This window comes from Microcaecilia unicolor, chromosome 9, assembly GCF_901765095.1.
Source record: "Microcaecilia unicolor chromosome 9, aMicUni1.1, whole genome shotgun sequence".
NCBI classification, from domain to species: Eukaryota; Metazoa; Chordata; class Amphibia; order Gymnophiona; family Siphonopidae; genus Microcaecilia; species Microcaecilia unicolor.
Genome location: NC_044039.1, coordinates 163,554,718 through 163,579,246, shown reverse-complemented (window position 1 = coordinate 163,579,246; position 24,529 = coordinate 163,554,718). Strand labels below are relative to the sequence as shown.

The 24,529-nt window shown below is 42.3% G+C and overlaps 1 protein-coding gene across 1 annotated transcript in view; it reads left to right on the top strand.

Annotated features, from left to right (window-relative positions):
* The window catches only part of MAP4K5 (mitogen-activated protein kinase kinase kinase kinase 5), a 354,391-nt gene that overhangs the window by 137,423 nt on the left and 192,439 nt on the right, over window positions 1-24,529 (top strand). Inside the window, exons 5-8 of the mRNA XM_030214063.1 lie at window positions 6,133-6,188; window positions 7,379-7,426; window positions 15,370-15,412; window positions 20,893-20,965. Coding sequence (XP_030069923.1) covers window positions 6,133-6,188; window positions 7,379-7,426; window positions 15,370-15,412; window positions 20,893-20,965 — 220 coding nt within the window. The remainder of the gene's footprint in view (window positions 1-6,132; window positions 6,189-7,378; window positions 7,427-15,369; window positions 15,413-20,892; window positions 20,966-24,529) is intronic.

Here is a 24,529-nt window from a genome sequence, read left to right as displayed (position 1 = left end):
GCATCACAGTCTTCTATCAGAATCATCCAGTGAATCTGTGATCTAATCATTAGGCATCAACAGCCATTCATAAATTTATAGTTCAATTTGCACCTGATATCACCTGGCTATGATGGCTCCCCATCTGTGGACCCTACATTGCCAGCTGTAGCCAAACACAAGTACAGCGTGTCCAACTTTTCCAATCTCCTCAGTTCTGCCCCTTAATGGGCCTTCTAAGCATGCCAAAAATTTCTTCAGAGCCTCTGAATCCAGCAAGTCAAAAGTACAGTTTTCATTTGTAAGCCTTATAGGCAGAATATTGCAGCGTGAGATGGATACCTCTATTGTGCAACCTCATTCAATAAAGGTGCTGTTGTGTGTCTTTGCTCTATAACACATACTGAATAATCCTGGAAAAGTAAAAGTTTCACACCTTTACATGCCAAAGTGCACTTCTTTGTAAAGAGTTAGATGTTTCAAGTATAATTCAAGATTGTTGCTGGGTGTGTGCCTTGGTCGGTTTGTTGTCTTTTCTGATGCTACTGTGGTACACTCACTTCACTTTCAAGGATCTTTCTGCCAGGTCTAGGCCCAGAGCATCTGGCAGTGATTTCTCTTTGAACTGCAAAGTTCACAGTCTCTCACGAACTCCGGTAAGCCAGCAATGAAGGAACTTAAGGAGGTTCTGACAGCTCTGCTGCCTGATCTTATCTTTCCAACATCTCTTTAGAATAGAAGTCATACTGGAGAAGAGCAGGATATGGCCCCTCTCCACAAAAGCAGAAGTAAGAAAGGTTGGGAACTGTAGGCTTTTGTGGTAAATAAATCAGTGTATATACTGTTAAAACAGAAGATGATGGAGTTTCTGGAATCCCATGGATTGTGGGATTTCAGGCAGCATGGTTTTATTAGTGGTAGGTCTTGTCAGAAGATTAATTTCTTTGGGTGACCAGAGTTAGATCGAGGTGGAGTACTTAAATTTTAGCAAATCTTTTGACCATCCTTTTCCTAATAATTTCTAGCTTCCTGTATAGGCAACTTATAAACTGAGCTCCCTTGAGGCACAGCGGAATCCGAAATATCTGTAAGTAGTTTAAGTTGATTCCCTTCATGCAAGAACACCAAATCCAATATATGCCCTCTCACACGAGTTGACTCTGTTACTACCTGCCCCCACTCTAAATATGTCATGAAAGATAAAAAATTATCAAAACCCAAATTATCTACCTGCACATTAAAATCACCTAAAATTATTGCATTCTCTACTGGCAACCCAACAGTACTCAACATCTCAATAAAAGAGACCAAGTTCTGACGCATAACCCCTGGAGGACTGTAAATTATCACAATATTAATCACAGAAGACTTCAGTAATAGGGATTCCACAGGATGATTTAAAAAACGTTGCACAACTTTCAACTTCAACCATGCCTTAATAATCAACTCCTCCCCCACCCCCCCACACCTTTCCCTTGGGGGCAACAAAAAACAGCATACATACAATCAACTTTCTGTAATACGTAATACATCAATACCGGAATCAACGAACAAATTATATATAGTCTACACTTTATTACGCACAGATCGTGTATTAATCAAGGCTACCTTTAGCTGACTCTCACTCACCCCATCCCTTCCACATACTAATGCCTTCTCAATCTGTACTGGTACCAACACCCTTTCCTGGCCCCACTTTTCCAAACTCCACCCAGATCTCCATATCGCACCTGCCTCACAACAACCGAAATAGGTGCAAAACATATTTCCCCAACCAACCTCTCTTCTTGAAACAGTGACCACAGTTCCAACGTCTGTCCAGGACTCTCCAAGGGGCTCGCTAAGAAGCACTTGCCTTTGGCTTGAGCCTTAAGCGAGCCGCCGTTGGGCTGCTCTGAAGCTTAACCCCTCCACTCAATGACGTCAGGGGCAGGAGTCCAAAGATCCAACAGGCAGGCAGGCAGCAGACCAGAGTGGCAATAAATAATTCAGCGTGGAGTGGACTGTTCTCCTCCCAAATACTACAGGGGTTTGCTTCATATAGTAAGGTTTTTAGTGTGCTCATTTAGTTTGTGGGGAAGCCAGGCTTTTTCCTGTTTAAATTTGTCTGATATTTTTCTTCGGTATTATACTCCTAATCTCCTTTCTTATATCTCCTTCCTCTTTTTTGAGTTCCTGAAGGAATACCTAATTTTTATATTTGCTGTGAAGTTTCCTGGCAATTCCATTTGTTTTCAAATTGTTGGATTTGATGTAAAAGTTAAAATTATTAATAAATAAATTAAAAAAGAGAATATAAATGAGAAGTTCAAATAAACTGATTTCTTTGAATAAATCTCTATGATGCAATTCTTGACCAAAACTAGTACAGTACTATGTTCTGTCTTAACATATCTCCCATTTGTCAAGAGAATACTAGATTTTGGACTTTTGCTACAGGCTTGAAAATGCATCCAAATGCTCAATGGCTTCCATTTTAAGAAATACACAGTAACTATAGGACATATGGTAATTAAAAAATTTGAGTTACTCTGTTTTGGCTTTTCAGATCAGTATACTAATCTTAGCTCCTCTCCTGTTGTGCCACCTTTTGTTCAGCCTCCTTGAGTCACATACTTAAGTTTCCAAATTCCTCCTTAAGATGAGCCACCCAGTGCTTCAGTATCAGCTTTCATAGCTGTAATTTCACCATTCAAAACTCTAAACCACTTTTGAAAATCTTGTCAAGTACAGCGACCCATGTATAGTTGCCTCTTTTCCACAGGCTCCACTCTGCTGTTCATCCATCATCTTAGCACCTTCTTTTTCACTATGCTATCCACCACCAAAACTGAAATTCCAGAGATCGCTGTCCACTGTTGGGTGGCTGCCATCCACTTGAACTCACCAAGTAAGCACAGTTCACCCCACTGTGGTACACTAAATAAATTTGTCAGAGCTATTTAATTGTTTTTGTCTTGGGTCCGACCTCAGGTGAGAGACTTCATTTTCTCCGTTCCAGGTCTTTTTAACATTGTTGTGAACTGTGTTGTGGAAGGGTTGTCAGGTAAGGTTTGCCTCTTTACAGATACCAAACTCTGCATTAGGGTAAACACCCATGAAGGTGTAGATAACATGAAGAGAGATTTAGAAAAACTTGAAGAATTTTTAGAATTTGGCAGCTAAAATTAGTTATTTATTGGATTGGATTTTGTTTTAGATTCTTGATGTACTATTTTGTTGTGGTACAGCCAAAGCAGTTTACATATTACATACAGGTACTTTCTCTGTCCCTTGTGGTCTCATAGTCAGTTTTGTACCTGGGGTAATGAAAGGTTAAATGACTCACCCAGGGTCGAAAGGAGCCACAGTGGGCGTCAAACCCAGTTCTCAGCCTACTGCACTAACCATCAAGCTACTCCTCTACTCCATTGTTTAAAAAAAACAAACAGAGCCATACATTCAGGCTGCAAAAATTCAAGGAACCATTAAGTATAGGAGTGAAATAGCATGAAAGAGCAGGACCCTGGAGGTGGCCAAACAGGTAGAAAAAGTAACAGCAAAAGCTAGAAGGATTTTTGTGTGCCTAAGGAGAGGAATGGCCATGGCCAGCAGGAAAAAGGAGGTGAGAGTGCCTCTGTGTAAATATCTTTTGAGACCTCATTTGGATACTGTGTACAGTTCCAGAGACCATACCTTCAAAAAGAGATAAATAAGATTAAGTTGGTCCAGAGGGCAGCTAAAATGGTCAGTGGTCTTCATGTTAAAGCATTTGGAGGCAGACTTTAAATATTATATATACTATGGAAGAAAGACGGGAGGGGGGAGATATAATATAGACATTGATTACATCTGTGGCATTAATACACAGGAAATGAGCTTTCAATTAAAAGGAAATTCAGGAACAAAGGGGCATATGATGAAGATGAAAGAGGATAGACTCAGGAGTGGTCTAAAGAAATATTTATGTGTGGAAAGAGTTGTAGATGCATGGAGCTGCCAGTATGAGACAAGCACAGAGGATCTCCAAAGGGTTGTATAGCTTAGTAGTTGGTATAGATGGGCAGCCTGGAAAGGCCATATAGTCTTTATGTGCTGTCATTTTCTGTGTTTTTCTGTTTCCTTTTGTCTTTTTTGCTTTTATTTTCTTGCATATTTGGGTCTTCCATTTTTCCTTCTGCAGTTTGACTCATGCTTTTGGCCACAAGTCCCACATGTTCTCTCTTTCCAACTGGAGGTGTCCTGATCCAGAATATTTGCAGTGCTGGCATTTCATAGGTAGGATTTGTGCAATTTGAGCTCTTAGGACTGATGATGCTGTGGTATGCCAAGCTTATATTTGCAGGGTTTTGGATTACTTCATAAAAGGTCTGGCAGCAAAGTTTGTATTGTTACAGATGTGACACCAGAATTTTGAAAACAATGTTATTTTGTATATTGAGTTACAAATTGAAAAGTCCTAATACATTATTTATTTATTATTTTGGAGTTTGCTCACATCTTTTTCAGTAGTAGCTGAAAGTGAGTTGCATTAAGGTACAGTGGATATTTCTCTGTCCCAGGTGGGCACACAAGTTTGTACCTGAGGCAATGGAGGGTTAATGATTTGCCCAAGATCACAAGGAGCAGCAGTGGGATTTGAACTGGCCATCTTTGGATTTCAGGACTGGTGCTGTAACCATTAGGCCACTCCTCTACTCTTCCTAAATTCCTAAATCCCTTCCAAAGGTGGTCATGTCCTTTTATATAAATGAACAAATAGTGATACCCACATTTTGTTTTAAGTCACACAAATATCCATGTGAATGTAAAAAGTCTCTCTACACACTGGACTACAAATGGACTCTTGCTTGTTTTAGAACAAAATCTGTCTGTGCAGCTGTTCATCTCATTCGGCTCCAACAGATTTGGTATTCCAGTGGCAAAGTGGGCCCTAGTTACTTGACTGTCTTCCTATATTTAATTCTGTAATGAGCAGGCTGATATCTCTCTAACCAGTAGTCAAACCTTATCAAATCAGAGCCACTGGGACTACCATAGTTTTTGAAAACTGTTTTGCTGGATAGCATATACAAAGCAGCTGCTTGGCTGTCATTTTTATACCTTTAATGTCACTGAATGTAATGTCTATGCAACTCACTTCATCATCTGGCCTGCTTTTAAACAATAGAAGTGTTTGTTGAGCTACCTTCAAAGGAAAGTTGCTTACTTGTTATAGGTGTTTTCCATAGACGACAAAATCATGTAAGACACACAATTTCTACTATCTCTTTGAGAGCTGCGAAACTAAGTGGAAGCACTAAGGAGACCTCTGTATGCAGGATGTGCCGTGAGTGTTCAGAACCTTACAATAGTTCCGAGTTCTGGGAAAGCTGTTTCATCCCAGTGCCATGCTATGTTAGCCACTCATGTGCCTGATTCAGTCCTGCTGATTATGGAGAACACATGCTACAGGTAAGCAACTTTGCTTCCTTTGAAATCTTATTGTGGCAACTAATAGTTAAAATGTCTTGTCTTATACTTGATTTCATTTTATTATTCTTTCCAAAATAATAGAATGTTTGAGAGAGTCACTCTTTTGAAACTTCTTCTCCAACAAGAAGGCAACATAGGTTCATACATATAGAGGGTTTGGAAAGAATTCCATGAGCTATGCTTTCTTTACTTGTTTGCATAAATATTAAAAGCTCATTGTTTTGTGAAGGCCTTTCTGGAGGGGTGATATTCTCTGTGATTTTATTCAAATATGAAGTATCAGACAATGATTGTTGTGGTTTTTATATTTTTGAATGTATACTTTTGTATGTCTGATTGTAACTTGCTTTGGTTTAACCCTCGTATAAATGTAAAAAATAAATCTTTCTCTTTTGCATCCTAACCTGCAAGAGTCTGATAAGGTGCCTGCAAGCTTGATAGGATCCAGAAAACCTTAATAGTGAAAAAATATACTTCTCTGGATCGCAGTGGGTTTAGTGTGGTTAAAATGCAAAGTTGCTGAGTTGTTTTGACAAATCACTTCAAAATGTGGATTTAAAAAGATCATTGAGAGAGGCCTAGTTTTGCTGCTCTAAATCTTGAGGGATTTCGAGTTGGTGATCTACACTATGTATGCATTAGTTTCAGGCAGCACAGTCTTGTCTTACTTTGACTTGGTTCTGTTTTGTTTTTCTTTAGTGACAGGACCCTTGACGGAGCCACAGATAGCATATGTCTGCAGAGAAACTTTACAGGTATTTGTCTTTGATACCAATGTGTGCTGTCTAGGGCCAAGATGCACTAAAGACTCGTTAAAGCCCTTTCCGATTCCCTTACCTGCCTAAACTGACCACAACCACAGTTCTCTCAACAGGCCTGTCCAAGGTTGTTTTCAGCTTGTGCCCCCCCCCCCCCCCCCCCCACAAGATCGGGACATGCGAGGACATCCAAATCAAAACTTTTTGGATGTCCCTCCCTCCAGATCTCGCTTAGCCAGTCCCAGCGCGTTTAGCTGTTACCAGTATCAGCTAAACACCCTGGGATTGGCTGAGAGACCTGGAGGGGAGGGACGTCCAAAAACTTTTGATTTGGACATCCTCACACGTCGATCCTGGGGGGGGGGGGTGCAAAATGAAAACAACCTTGGAGGGGACTGTTGAGAGAACTGTGGTTGTGGTCAGTTTAGGGAGGTAAGAAAAACAGGGCCGTCCTTTTGTTTTGTTTTTTTTCAGAGAAGTCCTTCCTAATTGCAGGTAAGAAAAACACGTCCAAGAAGGACGCCCATCACAAAAGCTGCAGGAAGACGTCCAGCTCTTGTTAGACATCCGTGAGGAGCACTTGAATTTTTTTTTTCTTCAGAGAAGTCCTTCCTAATTGCCTGATGTAAGCCTGCCTTTAACATGCAAAGCAGTAAACAATGGAAATGTTACACAACCAAGAGCAGGAGCACTTAAACTAACTGGGGCTCTTTTCAGCAATGTTTCTCTTCTAAGGTTCAGGCTGCTGACAAGTTTCCTGCTAGGGATGTCCTTTTTTTTTGTTTTTGTTTTTTTGAGTCAAGGACGTCCTTAAAGGTCGTCCTTGGCACGCGCAGAGCAGCCAGCATTACGCTTGGCTGCTCTGCGCATGCTCGACCGGCCGACTGGCCAACTGGCTTCCGAGGGAATAGAGAATGCAAGTAAGCTACAACAAGCAGCTCATTTGCATTCCCTTTTCTTGATGCATGGCCGTTCCCTATGCTATGGAATCAGTAAGGGAAGGGCTCTTCCTAGGATCTTAGTGCATCTGCCTGTCAGTCTGGATAATAAAGGTTTCATTTTTTGTGTGTTTTACCTGTATTGTGAACAAATGGCGAACTTAAACTGGTGTTGTCAACTACTGTATTTTTAAATGCAGTGTTCATATCACGTAAAGTTATGAGCTTTTTTTTTTTTTTAAATCTTAGGGGCTTGCTTATTTGCACAGCAAGGGTAAAATGCATAGAGATATTAAGGTAAGTCTATTTCTATCTAGTTATGAGTGTTGCATCATTTTTACATTGCTGAAAACCGCATTATTTTTTGTACCTGCTTGAGTATTATTCTGTCTTTATATTTTTTTGTCAAGGTTAGTCGTTTATACTTTTGACTCCGTTTTCTTCAGAAATACGTTATTTCTAAAACACATTTGCAGTGGTTATATTTCCTATGTGCTTTTTAAAATATTTGTTAAATATACATTTTTTTCCTCAATTTGTTCATTTTATCAATAACTAGTAAAAAAGGCCCGTTTCCGAAACCAATGAAACTGGCGCTAGCATGTGGTTTTTTTGTGTATGTGTGTGTATGTGTCACAGAGTTATTTTGTGTGTGTGTGAGGGTGCGGTGTGTGTGCAGGTTGTTGATGTGTGTCTTTTTTTTGTTTTGTTTTTTGCTTGGGGGTTGGGGGATGTGCTGTACTGTGCTGTGCTGGCAAAGTGGGTTGGATTGGTGTGTGGCTTTGAGGGTGTGTTTCTGTTGTATTGTGTGTGTGTGGTTTTGTCTGTCAAGGAGGTTTGTGGAGGGGGGTCTTTCTGTTGGTGAAATGTAAATGTGGTTGTAGGGGGGGGGTCAGCCTTTGTTGAGTGTTGTTTTTTTTTTCCATGTTTTTTTTTGTGTGTTGTGCTGAGGCAGCAGTGTTGTTTTAGATGGGCGGAAGGTTGAGGAGCACGTTCTTTGTCTGTCGGTATTTTTTGGCTGTTTCAGGGCTGCTGTAGGGGAATGCTGGAAGAGAAATGTGCTGTTGGAAGCAGCGCCATCTTTTTCCATTGGGCTGGGGTTCTGGGCATCCTGGAGGTGGGTGACGGCTTGCCTGAGGACGGGGATGGTTGTTTTAAGTTGGCGGAAGGGAGAAGAGCACGGTCTTGGGCCGTCGGGGGGTGATCCGGTATGTTTGGTCCATTTCAGGCCAGCTGCAGGGGAATGCTGGAACATTTATGCGCTGCAGGAATCAGCGCCGTCTTTTTCCGGGTGCTCAGGGAATTCCCGAGGTGGGAGACAGCTTGCCTGAGGCTGGGGATGGTTGGGCACGTCCTTGGCCGCTTCGGCAAAAGAGGAAGGGGGTGGGGAGTTACCTGCAGCCGCCTGAGAAACCATGTATTCTTTGTTTGTTTTGTATTATTAGTTTGCATTTCTGTTGAAGAAAGAGTGGATGCCTTTCGAATGATGGAGGTGGTGCGTCGGTGTGCGGTTTCGTTAGTTTGGCAGCCAGTCTCCAGCGATTCCTGGGCAGGGAAGGAGTAGGGAAACAAGCTCCGCGTGTTTCCCTACTCCTCCCCCTTCCTTGGTCGCTGTTTGCTGCTCTCTGGGTCGCGGGTAATCCTTCCAGCTGGGCCGCAGCTTGTCCTGTTCGCTCACGTCCCAGATGGTGACGGGCACGTTGTTTTCCGGCTCCTCTGACTCCATATCAAGCGATCCCAAATATAGTCTGTGCTATAGGCCCTCTGGCACTCTTCAGTACTGGCATTAGGCATTTAAAAATTTCCCCCCCCCCTCTCCCCCTGTCTATTTTTGCAAATACCCACAGCAGGAATATTCCTCTCTCGTTCCAGCGGTGGTTCTGTGCTCTCCGTGCTGCACAGATAATGAGCCATTCTGCTGGGGAATGCTCCTCCCTTATTGTCACGTAGTTTCCTCTGATTGGTCCATCTTACGTTGCCTAGTGTTGCCTGGGAACGGTGTTGTGATGGTCCTTTGTGTGTCACAATGTTGAGGGTGTTTTTTCTGATTGGTCCGTCATGCGAGGGCGGGGCAGAGAGACATGGTCAGTGTTCTGGCTTCACCACCATGAATCCATGAACCCTTCAGAACGTTGTCTTCAGAATGTTGAGGGTGAGTTTTATTATAGTAGATATTTTTCCTTAATTCGTTTATTTTATCTTTGATTTCATTTTTGCAATATCCGTTTATATATTTTCATTTTAATTTTTTTCATAAACTTTTTTCATCATATTCAATCTGGCTTATTTAAATAATTAGCATTTTTAAATAACAGATACATATTTATGAACCACCTTCATTTGAATTGAATAATATATAGGGATTGACGCAGAATATATTTAGTACACCCGTTTAGTATCCTTATTCTAATTTTAACTTTTACTTTTCCATATTTATATATTTTTTTTATCTCATGATTATTGTTTATTTTTAAGTTTTATTTATTCATCATCCTATCAATATCGTCAAATGATTTTATCAACTTTTAACAGGGTGAGAAACACACACTTTTATATAAAATTAGTATACAATATCATTTTCGATTTTTTGTTAAAAGGTTTTTTTATTAACTTACATATTAAGATTTTTTTCACACTCTTGGCAGAGATTACGCAGTTTGGCTCTTACTCTGGGTTTAAATTAAACTTGGCAAAGTCATATGTATTAGATATAGACCCAAAAGGACAGCTTGGGCAGTCAAGGGTAATACCTATATAGAGAGCAAAGGGGAAAATTAAGTATTTGGGGATATACATCACATCAAACCGTGCGAAATTATATGAACAAAATATTCGGAGACTGCTTCAAGAGACTGAAATGAGATTAAAAGCCTGGGCCTTACTGCCGCTGTCATTGTGGGGCCGAATAGCTTTATACAATATGATGCTGGTCCCCAAATGGCTATATGTTTTTCAAACCATACCAATATATCTTAAACGGGTAGATGAAAGGCGTTTGAATGCAATGATCCAACGTTATTTATGGGGGGGTAAGAAGGCCAGGTTGTCTATAGAAGTATTACAGATACCTGTTGAACATGGGGGGTTGGGGCTCCTTAGCATAAGATTTTTGAATGTGGCCAGCGGTATGCGGCACATTAATGATTGGTTTCGTCTAATGCAAGAATATTCAAACACAGAATTAGAATTGCAATTATCCCCAGGGGTGCATTTCAGTAATTACTTACATGTAACAGGAGCCCGTATACCTTAGGATTTGAAATGTATAATGCAATCAGCTAGGGCAGCATGGAGGTGGATATGTTGTTTACACAAGTTTTCATCAAGAACTACGCCATTTCTCTCGATATGTGGCAATGTAACTTTTGCACCAGGTAATTTATATCCAATATTTCATAAATGGAAAGAAAAGGGATTGGAAGGGCGGATAAGAAGCTTTACGGACTTGAAAGAAAAATTTGCCCTGTTAGAAACAGAGGTGTTTCATTATGCACAGCTAAAACATTATATGGCTTCTCTACCCTGGGAGACTCTAACAGAGGACGTGCAAGAGGAAATTTCCTCGGCATTTTCTTTAGAAGCTCAGGGCAAAGTCCCTCTGACTTTTTACCATAGACATATTAGAGACACAATATCTGAGCCGGATTACGTGAAATTGGAACACCAGTGGCAACAGGATCTCAGCAATACAATATGAACGGAACTTCTTAAGTCGTATATGTTAACAATTCGGAAAAGATTTTTTAAAAAAGATTTTTTGAAAAAATATTCTAAATGCATTACGTGAAATACTTTTAAACATTTTCAATTTCATAATTATGTTCCAATGGGATTTTAACAAATTTTTAATACATAATTTTGTCCGTTCACAATATATTCCATTGTGTTTAATAATTTTTTAATAAGATTAATTTTTTTTAGTGAGATTTAAAATTTTTAATGAGATTTTAAAAATTCTATTGGGTAAGATAAGTAGTTTTATCATATTGCTTATATGATTTTGTTATATCTCTATATAAGATTCGTCATGATTTTCCCCTTAACCATATTTTATGCAACCATAATTGTATAATTAAACATGAATCCAGATGTATAAGAATTTATTTGATAAATAATTTTTGTCCTCAGTTTTCAACATATTTATAAACATATTAAAATTTTAATAATATACATCCTTTATACATTATGATCCAATTAATCTTTTATATATGTTATCCATATATTATTTATTATGCATTGTTTACAGTTTAAATGGTGGTCCAAAAAATATTTTCAGAAAAATTTTATCATAAACATTGTATTGATTTATATATGTGTATATCTATATTCTATTGCTTTATCCGTTTGATAATTTGCAGACATCTTTTTAGGAATTTGTATCTGACAACTCAAATTATACCCTTTTTCTATGTTTATATTTTAGGAATCATTGATGTAATGTTTCATTTTATATGTGTGCACATACATATTCTATCGTTTTATGTTTTTTATAACCGTAGACATCTCCTAAGATACTTGTATTTGAAAATTCAAATTATATTTTATGTCTGTTTATATTTATGGTTATGTTTTAAATATTTTTTAGACTCCTGAGGCAGGCCTGTGGCTGAAACACAGTACTGTGTCGAGTCTACAATAAAGTATACCCTTTTATACACCATCATAGTCTCGACGTCCTGAAGTCATTGGTCCACTTCCCACTTCTTTTTGTGCGTGTTTTTTTGCTTTAAACAATGTTTTTTTGTTGTTGTTTCTTTTAACCCTCCCTCCCCCATTACATTTTAACATTTCATTAGACTTGGGTTTTTTAAAAATAACAATTTGTGTATATCAAATAAACTAACCTTGAACATGAACCTCCCCCTCTTCCTAGCAACCTTGCCCCACCCCATAGTGTGCCACCTTCCCCCTTTCTCTCCCTGGTTCCCTCGCCTATAATCTGGCATCGCTCCTGTCTCCCTTCCCCCTCCCCCGCATGGGTGCAGCACCTCTTCCTCATTCCCTCCCCCCCCCCCTGCACAGGTGCAGCACCTGTTCCTCATTCCCTCCCCCCCCCCTGCACAGGTGCAGCACCTCTTCCTCATCCCTCCCCCATCCCTCCCCCTCCGCATGGGTGCAGCACCTCTTCCTCATCCTCCCTCCCCCTCTGCACGGGTGCAGCACCACTTCCTCATCTCCCCCCCTCCGCATGGGTGCAGCACCTTTTCCTCATCCCCCCCACAAGGGTGCAGCACCTCATCCTAATCCCCCCCCCCCCTGCATGGGTGCAGCACCTCTTCCTCATTATCTCTCAGCTCCCTCAGCCCTCCCCTGCCCTGGGTGTGTTTGACCTTCTGCAGCAGCGTCAGCAGTAAGTCTACTGGGCTGACCCAGAGCCTTTCATCTGCTGCAGCTTCCTGTTTACACATGGGTGGGACGCAGCAGAGGAAAGACTCCATGTCAGCACAGCAGACTGTTATCGCTGCCGACGCCGCTGCTGACAAATAACTCAAGTTTGACAGACGTTGGGAGGGAGGATGAGAGAAAGCTATTGGACTCATGGTGGGAACGCAGAGGGGGAGAAACATGCTGCAGTGAAACTGATAACTTTTTTGAAACTATTTTTCACACCAACATAGATGAATTTGATTACATATAGTAACATAGTAGATGTCGGCAGATAAAGACCTTCTATGGTCCGTCCAGTTTGCCCAAGAAGATACACTCATTACACATGGTATGTACACCTGTTCTTGATTTATCCTTGCCAGTTGGCGCCTCAGTGCTCTTTCCCATGTCCTGGGGCCAGTGACAGGAGCTTGGGGGGAGTGGGGTTTCCCCTGGAGTTTGTCTGGACTCTATACAGGGCATGGCAGTCAAGGGATCCGTGGCTGGATACACTCAGAGAGGGGGTTGCTCCAGAGCAGACCAAAGATACCAGGGTGGACTGGGCCACTGATCTGGTGGATTTGGAGCAGGAATTGGTGGGGGAGGTGTGTCAACTGTCAGGAATGGTGAGCCCTTGGACCAAAGCCGGAGCTTTGGCTGACAAATCACCTGGGCTGGCACAGGCAGGAATCAGAACAGGCTGGACTAGGATAAACTAGCACACTCAACAAGGCAGGACAGCGGTAACTAAACACAATGGAAAACACAAGAACCGGATCCAGACGAGGCAAGGAAAAGAAGGCAAAGGGCCAGAACTGGAACCCAGACAGGACAAGGCAAGACTCGGAACTGGATTAAAACTGGGACTGGGACCCAGAAATGCAAGACAAGGCAAAACACGGAAGTAGATTAAAACTGGGTCCAGAAAAGGGCAAGATAAGGACAAGGCAAGAACTGGATCCGGACTGGACTAGACTGAAAGAAACAAGACAAAGCACAACTAGACAGGCAAGACAGGGTAGGAGCTAGGCAACAAGAATAACAGAAGCAAGACAATAAAAAAGGCAGGGACAGTGATTCTCGAACAGGCTGGGCTGGAACAGGATTCAGGATTCTCAAACAGGCTTGGCTGGAACAGGATTCAGGATTCTCAAGCTTGGCTGGACAGGATTCTGGAACGGGGCTCGGCTTGGCTGGAACCGGATTCTGGAACGGGCTTGGCTGGAACAGGATACTGGAACAGGCTTGGCTTGGCTGAAACAGGATTCTGGAACAGGCTTGGCTGAAACAGGATTCTGGAACGGGCTTGGCTTGGCTGAAACAGGATTCTGGAACGAGCTTGGTTTAGCTGAAACAGGATTCTGGAACGAGCTTGGCTTGGCTGAAATAGGATTCTGGAACGGGCTTGGCTTGGCTGAAACAGGATTGTGGAACAGGCTTGAACCATTTCATATTATAAGGCACATTCATTTTTGGATTTCTGTTTGACCTTGGGGGATTTTTTGGAATCAGTTTTTCTCTATAGTAGGGAGTTTTTTTTGCACTGATTCCCCCCCCCCCCCCCCCCCCCCCCCCCCCACTTTTCTAGAAACCAATGATAGGGGACCACATCAAATTTTTCAACCCTCTGTCGTTCAAGGTGTCCTGTTCATATCAAGAGATTTGAGGTTTCACTTATTTTAAATCATTTTCATAAAGTGCATTAATAGACATGGTATATAAAGCAATTTCAACCGTGCCATTTGAATCCAACAAGAACACATACAATAAGTGGTAACGGAAATAACACACTTAACAGGGTTTTTTGTTACTTCTTCCCTCTTTGTCTAGTCCCACCCTCCCATTCCTTCCCTTACTTCCCTGGCAGCAAGGTAAGCCATTCCGTTTCATGTGAAAGACGGGCAGCTTTGTCATGTAATAACTCATTTATACTTGAGAAATCTTAATTTTTCTGCTCGTTTCTGAAAACATGGTAGGATTTTCTTCAAAATGATATGTAATACGACTCTATACACCTTATTTGAATTTTTAAGGATCATGTCAATTCTTGTGTGGAATTTGTTGCTCAAACATACATGAGTTTTGATTTTTTTGGTTGGTGCTAGGCAAATAGCTTGACATTTCCTGCTTTGTTACTCATTTGTGGTTAAAGTACATCTTTATAAATGGGAGTAGCTGCAGAACTGAATGGAGGAAAACATTTCTAAAATATGATAGAAATATAAAGCTGCATTTAACCACTTAACAGCCCAAGCTCAGGTGGCTACTGGTTTAATGTGACTTTCTAGTACTACTAATCACCTTTGTTTGCTTCTGTACCAATAGGTTAACAACTAAAGAGGAAGCACATGATGGAAGGGGATAGGGTGAGGAAAGGGGAGGAAAATGTTTTTTCTTTGTTTTAATAATCCCCCTCCCCCACATATACCCAGCCCTCGGCATTCTTATGTGCATCCTGCTGTTTAGTAATACATATAGCTAAATAGACTGGTAACCAGTGATTGTTTTCATAGAAATGACTTTTTGACCTTTTTACTGTGAATCCTAATGTTTGTTTGTTCATTGTTTGCCTTATCTGATCATAGGTCAAGGTGGTTTATAGGCTAAAAACAAATAGAAAAGGAACTACAAAATATGATAGGAAAGGAACTATCAACCAGACCACCAGACCTTCATGCAGTAGAACAAATAATTAAATCACTGTGATTATATTAAAATAAGCTAAAAACAAGCTACTACTACTAGTCATTTCTATAGCGCTACTAGACAAATACGCAGCGCTGTACACATTATATACAGCTACTTGGTATGTTCTGTTAAATGTGAAAATATTGTAAACAATGGGCATTAAATATTTTTAAAACTTATTTCAGGGTGCAAATATTCTTCTGAAGGACAATGGAGATGTAAAGTTAGGTAAGTTGCTGAAATTTGCTATTTGAAACGATAAATTAAGGGCTAGATTTACTAACATGAGTTAATGTGATGGAGATGAATTATTATTAAGTAGCATCATCAATAATAATGAGTCTTGCTTTTAAATAACTCTGCTTAATCGTGTTAACAATGCATGCCAGTAAATTTATCCTTTAAGTTTGCAGCCAGCAGCTTGATGAGATATATGTAGGCCTGCAGCTTAGACACTTTATTTTGTGGAAGAGGTACTTTCTTACCAGAACAGACAAGGTCTGCAGTATCATGTTAGAATTTGTACGTTATTAGTGTTTGAGAGCAAGGCATCTCTAAGAACATCTTGTCCAAACAGCCAGGACTACTTGGCTCTGCAGGGCTCTCTTAATAAGAATCTGTGAAGTGCCACTCTAAAAAGGTGCAGGACAGCCAACTAATAGAACCATATAATTTTAACATTTGATAATATCAAGATTTCTTTGGCTCAACTAATTTAAATGAATGCAACCTCTGTTTTTTTTTGTTTTTTATTTATAACAATTTTAAATGAACATCCAAAGAAACAACTTTGAATGAAAGAGAAATAAGACACAGCTTATAGGAAACCAGTATATACAAAGAAATATTAATAAACTTTCACCCACCATATTTGGGAACCAAGGAGGAAAACATAAACTAAGGAAATAAAAAGAAGCTGCAGAGTTTCGATGACACCCCCAACTCCCACCCATCCCTAGCACATCTCATTTATAGTCTTAATTTATAGTCAGTTATTCTAATTAGGATAACAAGAGGTGAGTTTACATTAGAGTTTTAAAATACTTGCTGAGAAGCAAACATTAAATAAATCACACAATATACCATATAAGCTTAGGGCTGTTTTATTTGTCTGGTATCTCTAGTATCTCAACAAGTTTTAATTAATTAAACTCAATGATACTAAGATGCGGACAGCAATCCCACCATCAGAGGGGTGCTATCCAGTCTTTTTCATTGAATGCCATATGTATGATTATCTCCCAGTTGGCAAGAAGTTATATGTGTGTGCTCGATGCAAAGAGTCCATTCTCTTGAGGCTAGAGTAGCAGACTTGGAGGAGCTGAGGGAGACACAGAGGTACATAGAGTATACCTACAAGGACATTGTAGAGAAGTCCCACCTCCAGTCTGCAGCCCCTATGCTGCCTTGGAGGAGGGAGGTCTCCTAAAAGGAAAGCATCACCTTGATGAAGTAGGAAGTAATCCTGTAGTCAGGACCTACTCACCAGGGGATGCAATATCCTCTGGCACCAAGAATGTCACTCCAGGGGCTTCTTCCCAGGAGGGAAGGGTTAGGACAGCTGTTGTAGTTCAGTTTGAACTGAGAGCAGTCTGTCTTACAAAGGAACGCATACAAACTTCAGGCCCAGTAGCAGTTCTAGGCCCAGGGGCCCTCGAAGCTGCACAGTCTCCAGGTTTTGGATTTCATGACAGCCCCCTTGGAAGTGGTGCCCTGGGCTTGAGCTCATATGCACCCCTTTTAGGTGGCCCTCTTAACTTGATGGGCTCGGGCCTGCCAGGATTTTGACTGCCTTTTACTGCTCCCTCTGAAAGAGTGCCATGGTCTGGACTTGTGGGTTAGTCCCAGACATCTCCTGCAGGAAGTTCCACTGGATCTGCCCGACTGAGTGGTTGTGACCACTGATGCAAATCTCTTCAGTTGGGGAGCTCACTGGTTGGGTAGGGTGGCATGGGGTGTTTGTCCACCTTTTGGGGGTCTTTTGATCCTTCAACTGGAGACCCCATTGGCACTGGTAGAGTTCCTTTCGCTGATAAGAGGAAGAGCAGTCCCATGATGGCAGACAGTACGATGGCGATGGCCTATAATCAACAAAAAAAAAGAGACTTCAAGAGTCAGCTGGTGATCCTAGAAGCCATAGCCTGTTGTCACTAGACAGAAGTGAATCTGCTGGCTTTGTTAGTGATCCACGCATCCAGATGAACAACTCAGTCGATATCTGCTAGATCTTGGGAAGTGAAAGTTGGGACCAATGGTCTATTAGCTCATCTTGTCCTCGATCTTGTGAATAGGCTGGGTAATGTGCAGAATAGAGCTGCATCCCTTTCTGATCCTTCTGGTGGCCATGGAGACCATGATATGCAGATCTGGTTTGTCTGTTGGTGGACAATCCACTTTCCTTTCCAAGAGATCACAGCTTGCTCAAGCAGAATGCAGTACATATGGACAGATGCCTTCTGGCTTACGGTTTGGCCCTTGAGAGGCGGTGATTAGTAAGGAAGAGTTTTTTGCTCACAGTGATTTCCACCTTACTGAAGGCCCACAAGTCTTTCACTTCCCTTGCTTATTTCTGGGTTTGGAAGGCCTTTGAGCACTTGTACAGTCAGAATTCCCTTCTTGGAAGGTGCACATTTAAAAAAAAAAAATTCACAGGTATTTTATCATTTTTTTTGCACAGAAGAGACACCACCTGTAGGTGAAGAAGTAAAATTATTTCCTTGTGTACCTTGAAAAATGGGTACAGACAGTATGAAGTCATCTTTTTGATAACTTAAACTCCCAAAGGTTTTTTGTACTGAACCTTCCAAGCAGAAGACATGGTTGTTCTGCCAGATGTTTTTAATTGTCTGCTTAATCAGTACATTGGAGGGTCTCTCCCTCCTCTGTCTTAGGCTTTTCTATTGTTTCACTGTTATTTGTCTCACAAAAGGCATATGCTGTTGTGCTGCTAATTCTTCCCCTCTTGTTTCACTTAATGAGTTGTTGCTATGTTATACATAGAATAGCCTCAAAGTGGTTCAGTGCGGTTTACAATTAGGCTGGCCATTCCCAGCCCAGTCCTCTGGGCACACCTAGTCCCATCAGGTTTTCAGGATATCCATAATGAATATGCATGAGAGATTTTTATGCACCGCCTCAACTGCATGCAAATAAAACTCATGATTATTCATTGTGGATATCCTGAAATCCCAATGGGTTGGGATTGGCTGATTCTAGGCATATCTAGAAAGAATACGTAATCAAAGGAGAAGAAAACTGTTAATTGTCCAGTCACAAACTACCTGCAACAACACCTGTCTATGACAGGTGCTCACAGCACAATCTTATTGAATACATAGGTCTTTTAACATTTTTTCTAAAATGATTATGGTTCATTTCATTTATTACCATTTATATACTGCCACAAGATGTACCTCCCTCCTTTTGGTATTTTTGAGAAATAAATTACATGCTCTAATGTTATGGGAGATGCGGGCTGCTCGAGCGACCCAAAGATAAAAAAAGGCTTTTATCACTGTTTGGAAATGTTATTTATAAAATATATCACATATCAACAGAGACTGGATGCCGTGTAGATGGGTGGTTTTTCAGATACATGGCGAGAAGATCGGACATATGTCTCAGCCCATCCTGAAATCAATCAACAAGCTCCCGCAACTGTGAAGAACAACGGGGGTGGGAAGGGAGGGGGGATAAACAATAAAAGTTTGACACAGCTTCAATGTTATGAGGTCAAAGTTCTGTACATTTTAAGCGTTCTGTAATAAATTATTGTGATGTACCATATATTGAGGTGTCAATAAAATAGTTGAACCATAAAAAAGTATATATATATATATCACATAAGGCCAGAAGCACAGTACTGAATAATTTCTAGTGTATCATAATTTAGTTATTGTCTCACAAAAGGCTGTTTTGGGGTCCTGTGCCTGGGTTGGGGGGGGGGGGGGGGAATTAGAAAAATTTTGATCACATTCATTTCCGTAGACGGCCTGGGGTCAGAAGACTAAACAGTGGGCCATCTCAGTTTTGGTTTCAAAGAAAAGGGTTATGGGGTTGGGGGAGTAGTGGGTTTTTCATAAAATTGAGATCACAAGTTTTTCAGTTTTGTATTGTACAGTGTTCTGCTCACTGTTTTATTTTTTGTTTACTCATCATGTAACAGCTTGACGACTCTCCCAACACTTGCTGTTCAGTTGTTTGCTATATGGTTATCTTGATCCTGAATAAAAACCGTTAAACATACCATTTGTATAACACCCTTATCCAGTGATGTACAAATCAAACATGCATAAAAAAAAAACATTGCAAAACACATCAAATGCAATACAAACTCAAATCGCCATATTGTGTCCATTAGCTGCATAGTTCACTATTTAACCTGCACCGGATCTGATGATTATCGATAATGAGTTCCACCAAAAAGTTGCTTGATACCAGAAACTTGCTGCAAATGATCTTTTATATTTAACCTTCCTGGGATGAGGATAATGCAACATTATGTAAGACCTCACAGAAACCTTAGAATTTCTAGTTGGTAAATCAATAAGTTGAAACATATAGCCTCGGGTAAACCTAAAGCTATTAAATGAACCAATGAGCAAACTTTAGAAATGACACGAGCTCTGACTGGCAACCAGTGAAGTTCCAGGAACAATGGCCATCAAATTTAGAGGATCTATAAATCAAACATACGGACACTGTAAATTTTTTAAAATTGTCATTTACTCCAATAAAGACTGAGTTACAGTAATCCAGGTGGGTTAGCACCATGTAGTACTAATAATCTAAAGGAATGCCAAGCTAGATTCACTCTAATTCTTCTTAGATATCTGTGGTTCGAAAATGAGATAGCTATCCAGAATTGCTTTCAAAATCTTAAGTTTAGATTTAATGGTAAATTCCATTCCCTTTATATTCAAGCTCTGACATTTTGTTATTTTCTTACACATGCTACCCAAAATCAAGAACATCATCTTACCACCAGTTAATTTTAATCTGAAATCTCTAGCCCATTGTTCCAATAGATCTAAACCTAGCACCATATCCATATAAATTTCTTGTACATTGTCATCAAAAGGAATAAAATGGTAATATCAACATAGGTGAAATTTCAAACTCCCTTTTTGGAGAGCTTTAAACCCAGTCGTGCCATTAGCACATTAAAAAGTATAGATGATCTCTCGTCCTATGCTTCTATTCCCCATTGAAGGCTGTAAACCACCTCTAAGTGTATGTGATGTAGTGGTATACCAAATTCTGAATGAATAAAAACAATAAAAATAATTTATAGAAGTGTGTATTAAGTTAGAAAATACATGTGTTCATATTTGTCTTAGGTTAAACACTGACATTGTATCCTGTGATCTATTCTTACTACTTTTCTTATTTGTCCAGTTTCAGGGTAGGTTAACACCTCAGGTCCTAGTGCATGGTATATAAAAAGTGGCAGGCACATTATAGATGCTCTTTTCATCTGTGCTATCTACAGTCCTTACTCATTTTGTCAGACCTAACAGAAGCACTGTTTGTTTTCTGAAAACGAAATTCAGTAGGTGTTTGATAGACTGTGACTGTAATTTGGACTGTGACTGTATGCTTAATTGACATTTGCCTTATTTATATTTTTCTTTTAAGCAGGTTCACTGTTGGACGTTGGTGTTATGTTTAATTCAGTTATATTGTTCAACTTATTGTATCTCTTTCAGCTGATTTTGGAGTAGCAGCGAAAATAACGGCTACAATTGCAAAGAGAAAATCTTTCATCGGTACCCCTTACTGGTAATGAAGAAATTGACTTTGTTTTTGATATGTGTTTTGCTAAAATATTTATTGAACAATAAATGCAGCATCTTATTCTCTCCAACATAACAGAATATTGGAAATACATTATATATAAGGGGTTGAGAATGTGTAGTGGCAAAATAACTCTAAATACTTATCAGAACGGGACCAAATTTGGCGTATGGAGAATTTTAATATGGGCCAGATCAAACCAGGGTTATAGAGAAAAAAGTGCCCCCCACCTCATGGCCAGTGCATTTTTATGGGAGAAGTAGTTCCAGTTTCTACAGCATAGGTAATTTGATATACTGAAGTACAGGAGTTAGAGAATTGCTTCTTTCAAAACTACCTCTCCCAGGTTTGCTGTTCTCCTGATCAGAGGTAACACACACATACCTGCAGATGCTCAAACAAAACACACACATATAGAGACACATGCACAGGGGGATTTGGAAATAATTCCATGAGATGTGCTCTGCTTGCTTTCCATATCATCAAGCTGATCAATCCATAGACTGGTGGGTTGTGTCCATCTACCAGCAGGTGGAGATAGAGAGCAAACTTTTGCCTCCCTATATGTGGTCATGTGCTGCCGGAAACTCCTCTGTATGTTCTCTATCTCAGCAGGTGGTGGTCACACACAGCAGCAGCTCTGGCTAGGCCTCCAAGCCTAATTTTTAGGTTTTGTTGAGTGCCTGGGGTTGAGGGCTCTTTTGAGCAAGTGCAAACCTGGTGGTGCCAGGTCCCTCCTTTTCTCCCCCCTCCCGCTGGCTCCGTTAAAAAAAAAAAAAAAAGTTTTGAACGTCCTTAAAGGCGTTTATTTCGACGTTTATTTAAGCGTCTATTGCAGCTACTCACTGGGACACCAGGTCGTTACAACTCGGAGCGGACAGCAGGTAATTTTTACCTTTTTATAGCGGGCAGGGGGTTCCCCGATTCTTCTCCTCGTGGCATATGGCGTCGGAGGGCGAGGGCGCAAAGGGTCGCTCCCCGGGTCGCTTGAGCGCTTCTAGAGGGGATGCGGGGGTCTTAAAGCCTGATTCGCCCTTGTTGGGTGACAGTTTCGTGACCGATGAATGTCCCGGTCCTTCCTCCGGCGTGGCGGTTTTTCCCGCCATAAACGCCCATCCCCCGCTCCTCGCCTCCGCCATCTTGGCCGGCCACGCGGCTCGGACGGCTTCTTCTTGGGCCGCCCTTGAGGTTGGAGACATTAATGCCATGAACGCCCTTAATTTGGGCGACGGCACAGAAGCGGCTAAAGTTAAGAGCCGTTCTTCCCGCACGGCTCCTTCGCGGAGTTTCGCGCCGGACGCCATTTTGGATGCGCAGCATGTCTCTCCCCCGCTATTGCGAGCGCCGGTTGAGGGTGCGTCTAGGGCTGTTGCCCAGGCTGCGGAAGTGCACAGTCTGGGGGGTTTCTCCCCCGAGTTTGTTTTGCTGCTGCATCAGGCCTTCCTCATGCACAACGCTGCCCCTGCTCCCTCGTCTGGTAAAGAGGTTGAGGTTCCCAGAGGTAAACGCCCTCGGGTTGATTCCCAGGCCTTGGAGGAATTTGTCTCCTCCGATGTAGATGAGGGCAGCGTGTCTGAGGTCTCCCAACGGTCCTTTGCGGATTCCTTGGAGGAGACGGATCCCCGCTCGGATGGAGCGGATGACCCCTCTGCAGCGCGGCTTTTTAGCCCAGAGGATTTGCCCAACCTGTTGTTACAGGCCATGGACACTTTGAAGATTTCCTCTCCGGAGGACATCTCTCCCTCAGCCCCTGTTGGCTCTGCCATTATGCTGGGGACGAAGCGCCCGCCTAGAACCTTCCACGTGCATGATGCCATGCACACCTTAATTTCGGCTCAATGGGATGTCCCAGAAGCGAGCCTTAAAGTGGCTAGGGCTATGTCCCGCCTCTATCCTTTGGCTGTGAGTGAACGTGAGGCCTATCTGTGGCCTACCGTGGATTCTTTAATCACTGCGGTGACTAAGAAAACGGCGTTGCCGGTGGAAGGTGGCACGGCCCTAAAGGACGCCCAAGACAGAAGATTGGAGGCGGCCTTAAGGTCGTCCTTTGAGGCGGCTGCTTTAAGTTTGCAGGCCTCAGTTTGCGGCTCCTATGTGGCCAGGGCGTGCCTGACTATGGTGCAGCGGGCTTCCCCCTCGGATCATTCCTTGAGGGCTGATTGGCCGGCCCTGGAATCGGGCTTAGCCTATTTGGCAGACTTGCGGTATGATGTCTTGAGGGCCTCAGCGAAAGGCATGGCTCAGACAATCTCTGCGCGGCGGTGGCTTTGGCTGAAACATTGGTCTGCTGACCACGCCTCTAAATCCCGCCTGGCTAGGTTGCCTTTTAAAGGCAAGCTGCTCTTTGGGGTCGAGCTGGACAAAATCGTGACCGATCTCGGCACGTCTAAGGGCAAGAAATTACCAGAGGTCAGGGCTCGGGCTAGTACTCGTCCCGGTACCTCCAGAGGACGGTTGCAGGAAGCCCGTTGGTAACGCCCGGGCAAGTCGGGTTCCTCTGCCCCCTCTTCCTTCAAGAGGAATTTCTCCCCCAAGCAGCATTCCTTTCGCAGAGACCGCCGTCCCGGAGGTGCTCCCTCCGGTCCTCCCCCAGGGTCTCGTACCCAATGACGGGGTCTTGGTCCACGCCCCAGTGCAGATTGGAGGACGGCTGTCCTCGTTTCTGGGCGAGTGGACCACAATAACTTCAGACGCGTGGGTGCTGGAAGTCATCAGAGACGGCTACAAACTAGAGTTCTGCCGACCCTTAAAAGACGGGTTTGTACTCTCTCCCTGCAAGTCTCCGGTCAAAGCTGTGGCAGTGCAGCAGACTTTGGACAATCTGATCCGCCTGGGCGCGGTCGTTCCGGTGCCAGAAAGTCAGCTTGGCAAGGGACGTTACTCCATTTACTTTGTGGTACCAAAGAAAGGAGGTTCTGTCCGGCCTATCCTCGACCTCAAAGGGGTCAATCGGGCCTTGAAAGTGCGGCACTTTCGCATGGAGACTCTCCGCTCTGTTATAGCGGCAGTGAAGGCAGGAGAGTTCCTGGCATCCTTGGACATCAAGGAAGCGTACCTGCATATTCCCATCTGGCCTCCTCATCAACGCTTTCTGCGTTTTCCAGTCCTGGGACGACACTTCCAGTTCAGAGCCCTCCCTTTTGGGTTGGCTACTGCTCCCCCTCTTATGCAGAGTGCGGCAAAGCTGTGGACCGGGTAGTTGCTCTTTTGAGCTCCCTGGGATGGATCATCAACTGGGAGAAGAGCCAGCTGCGCCCGACTCAGTCCCTGGAGTACCTGGGAGTTCGATTCGACACCCAAGTGGGCAGAGTGTTCCTGCCAGACAATCGGATTGTCAAACTTCAGGCTCAGGTGGACCAGTTCCTAGTAGCCTCTCCCCTTCGGGCTTGGGACTATGTGCAGCTGTTGGGCTCTATGACGGCCACGATGGAAGTTGTGCCCTGGGCCAGGGCTCATATGAGACCACTTCAACACTCTTTGCTGCAGCGCTGGACTCCGATGTCGGAGGATTATGCTGTGCGCCTTCCCTTGGACCCAGCAGTGCGCAAG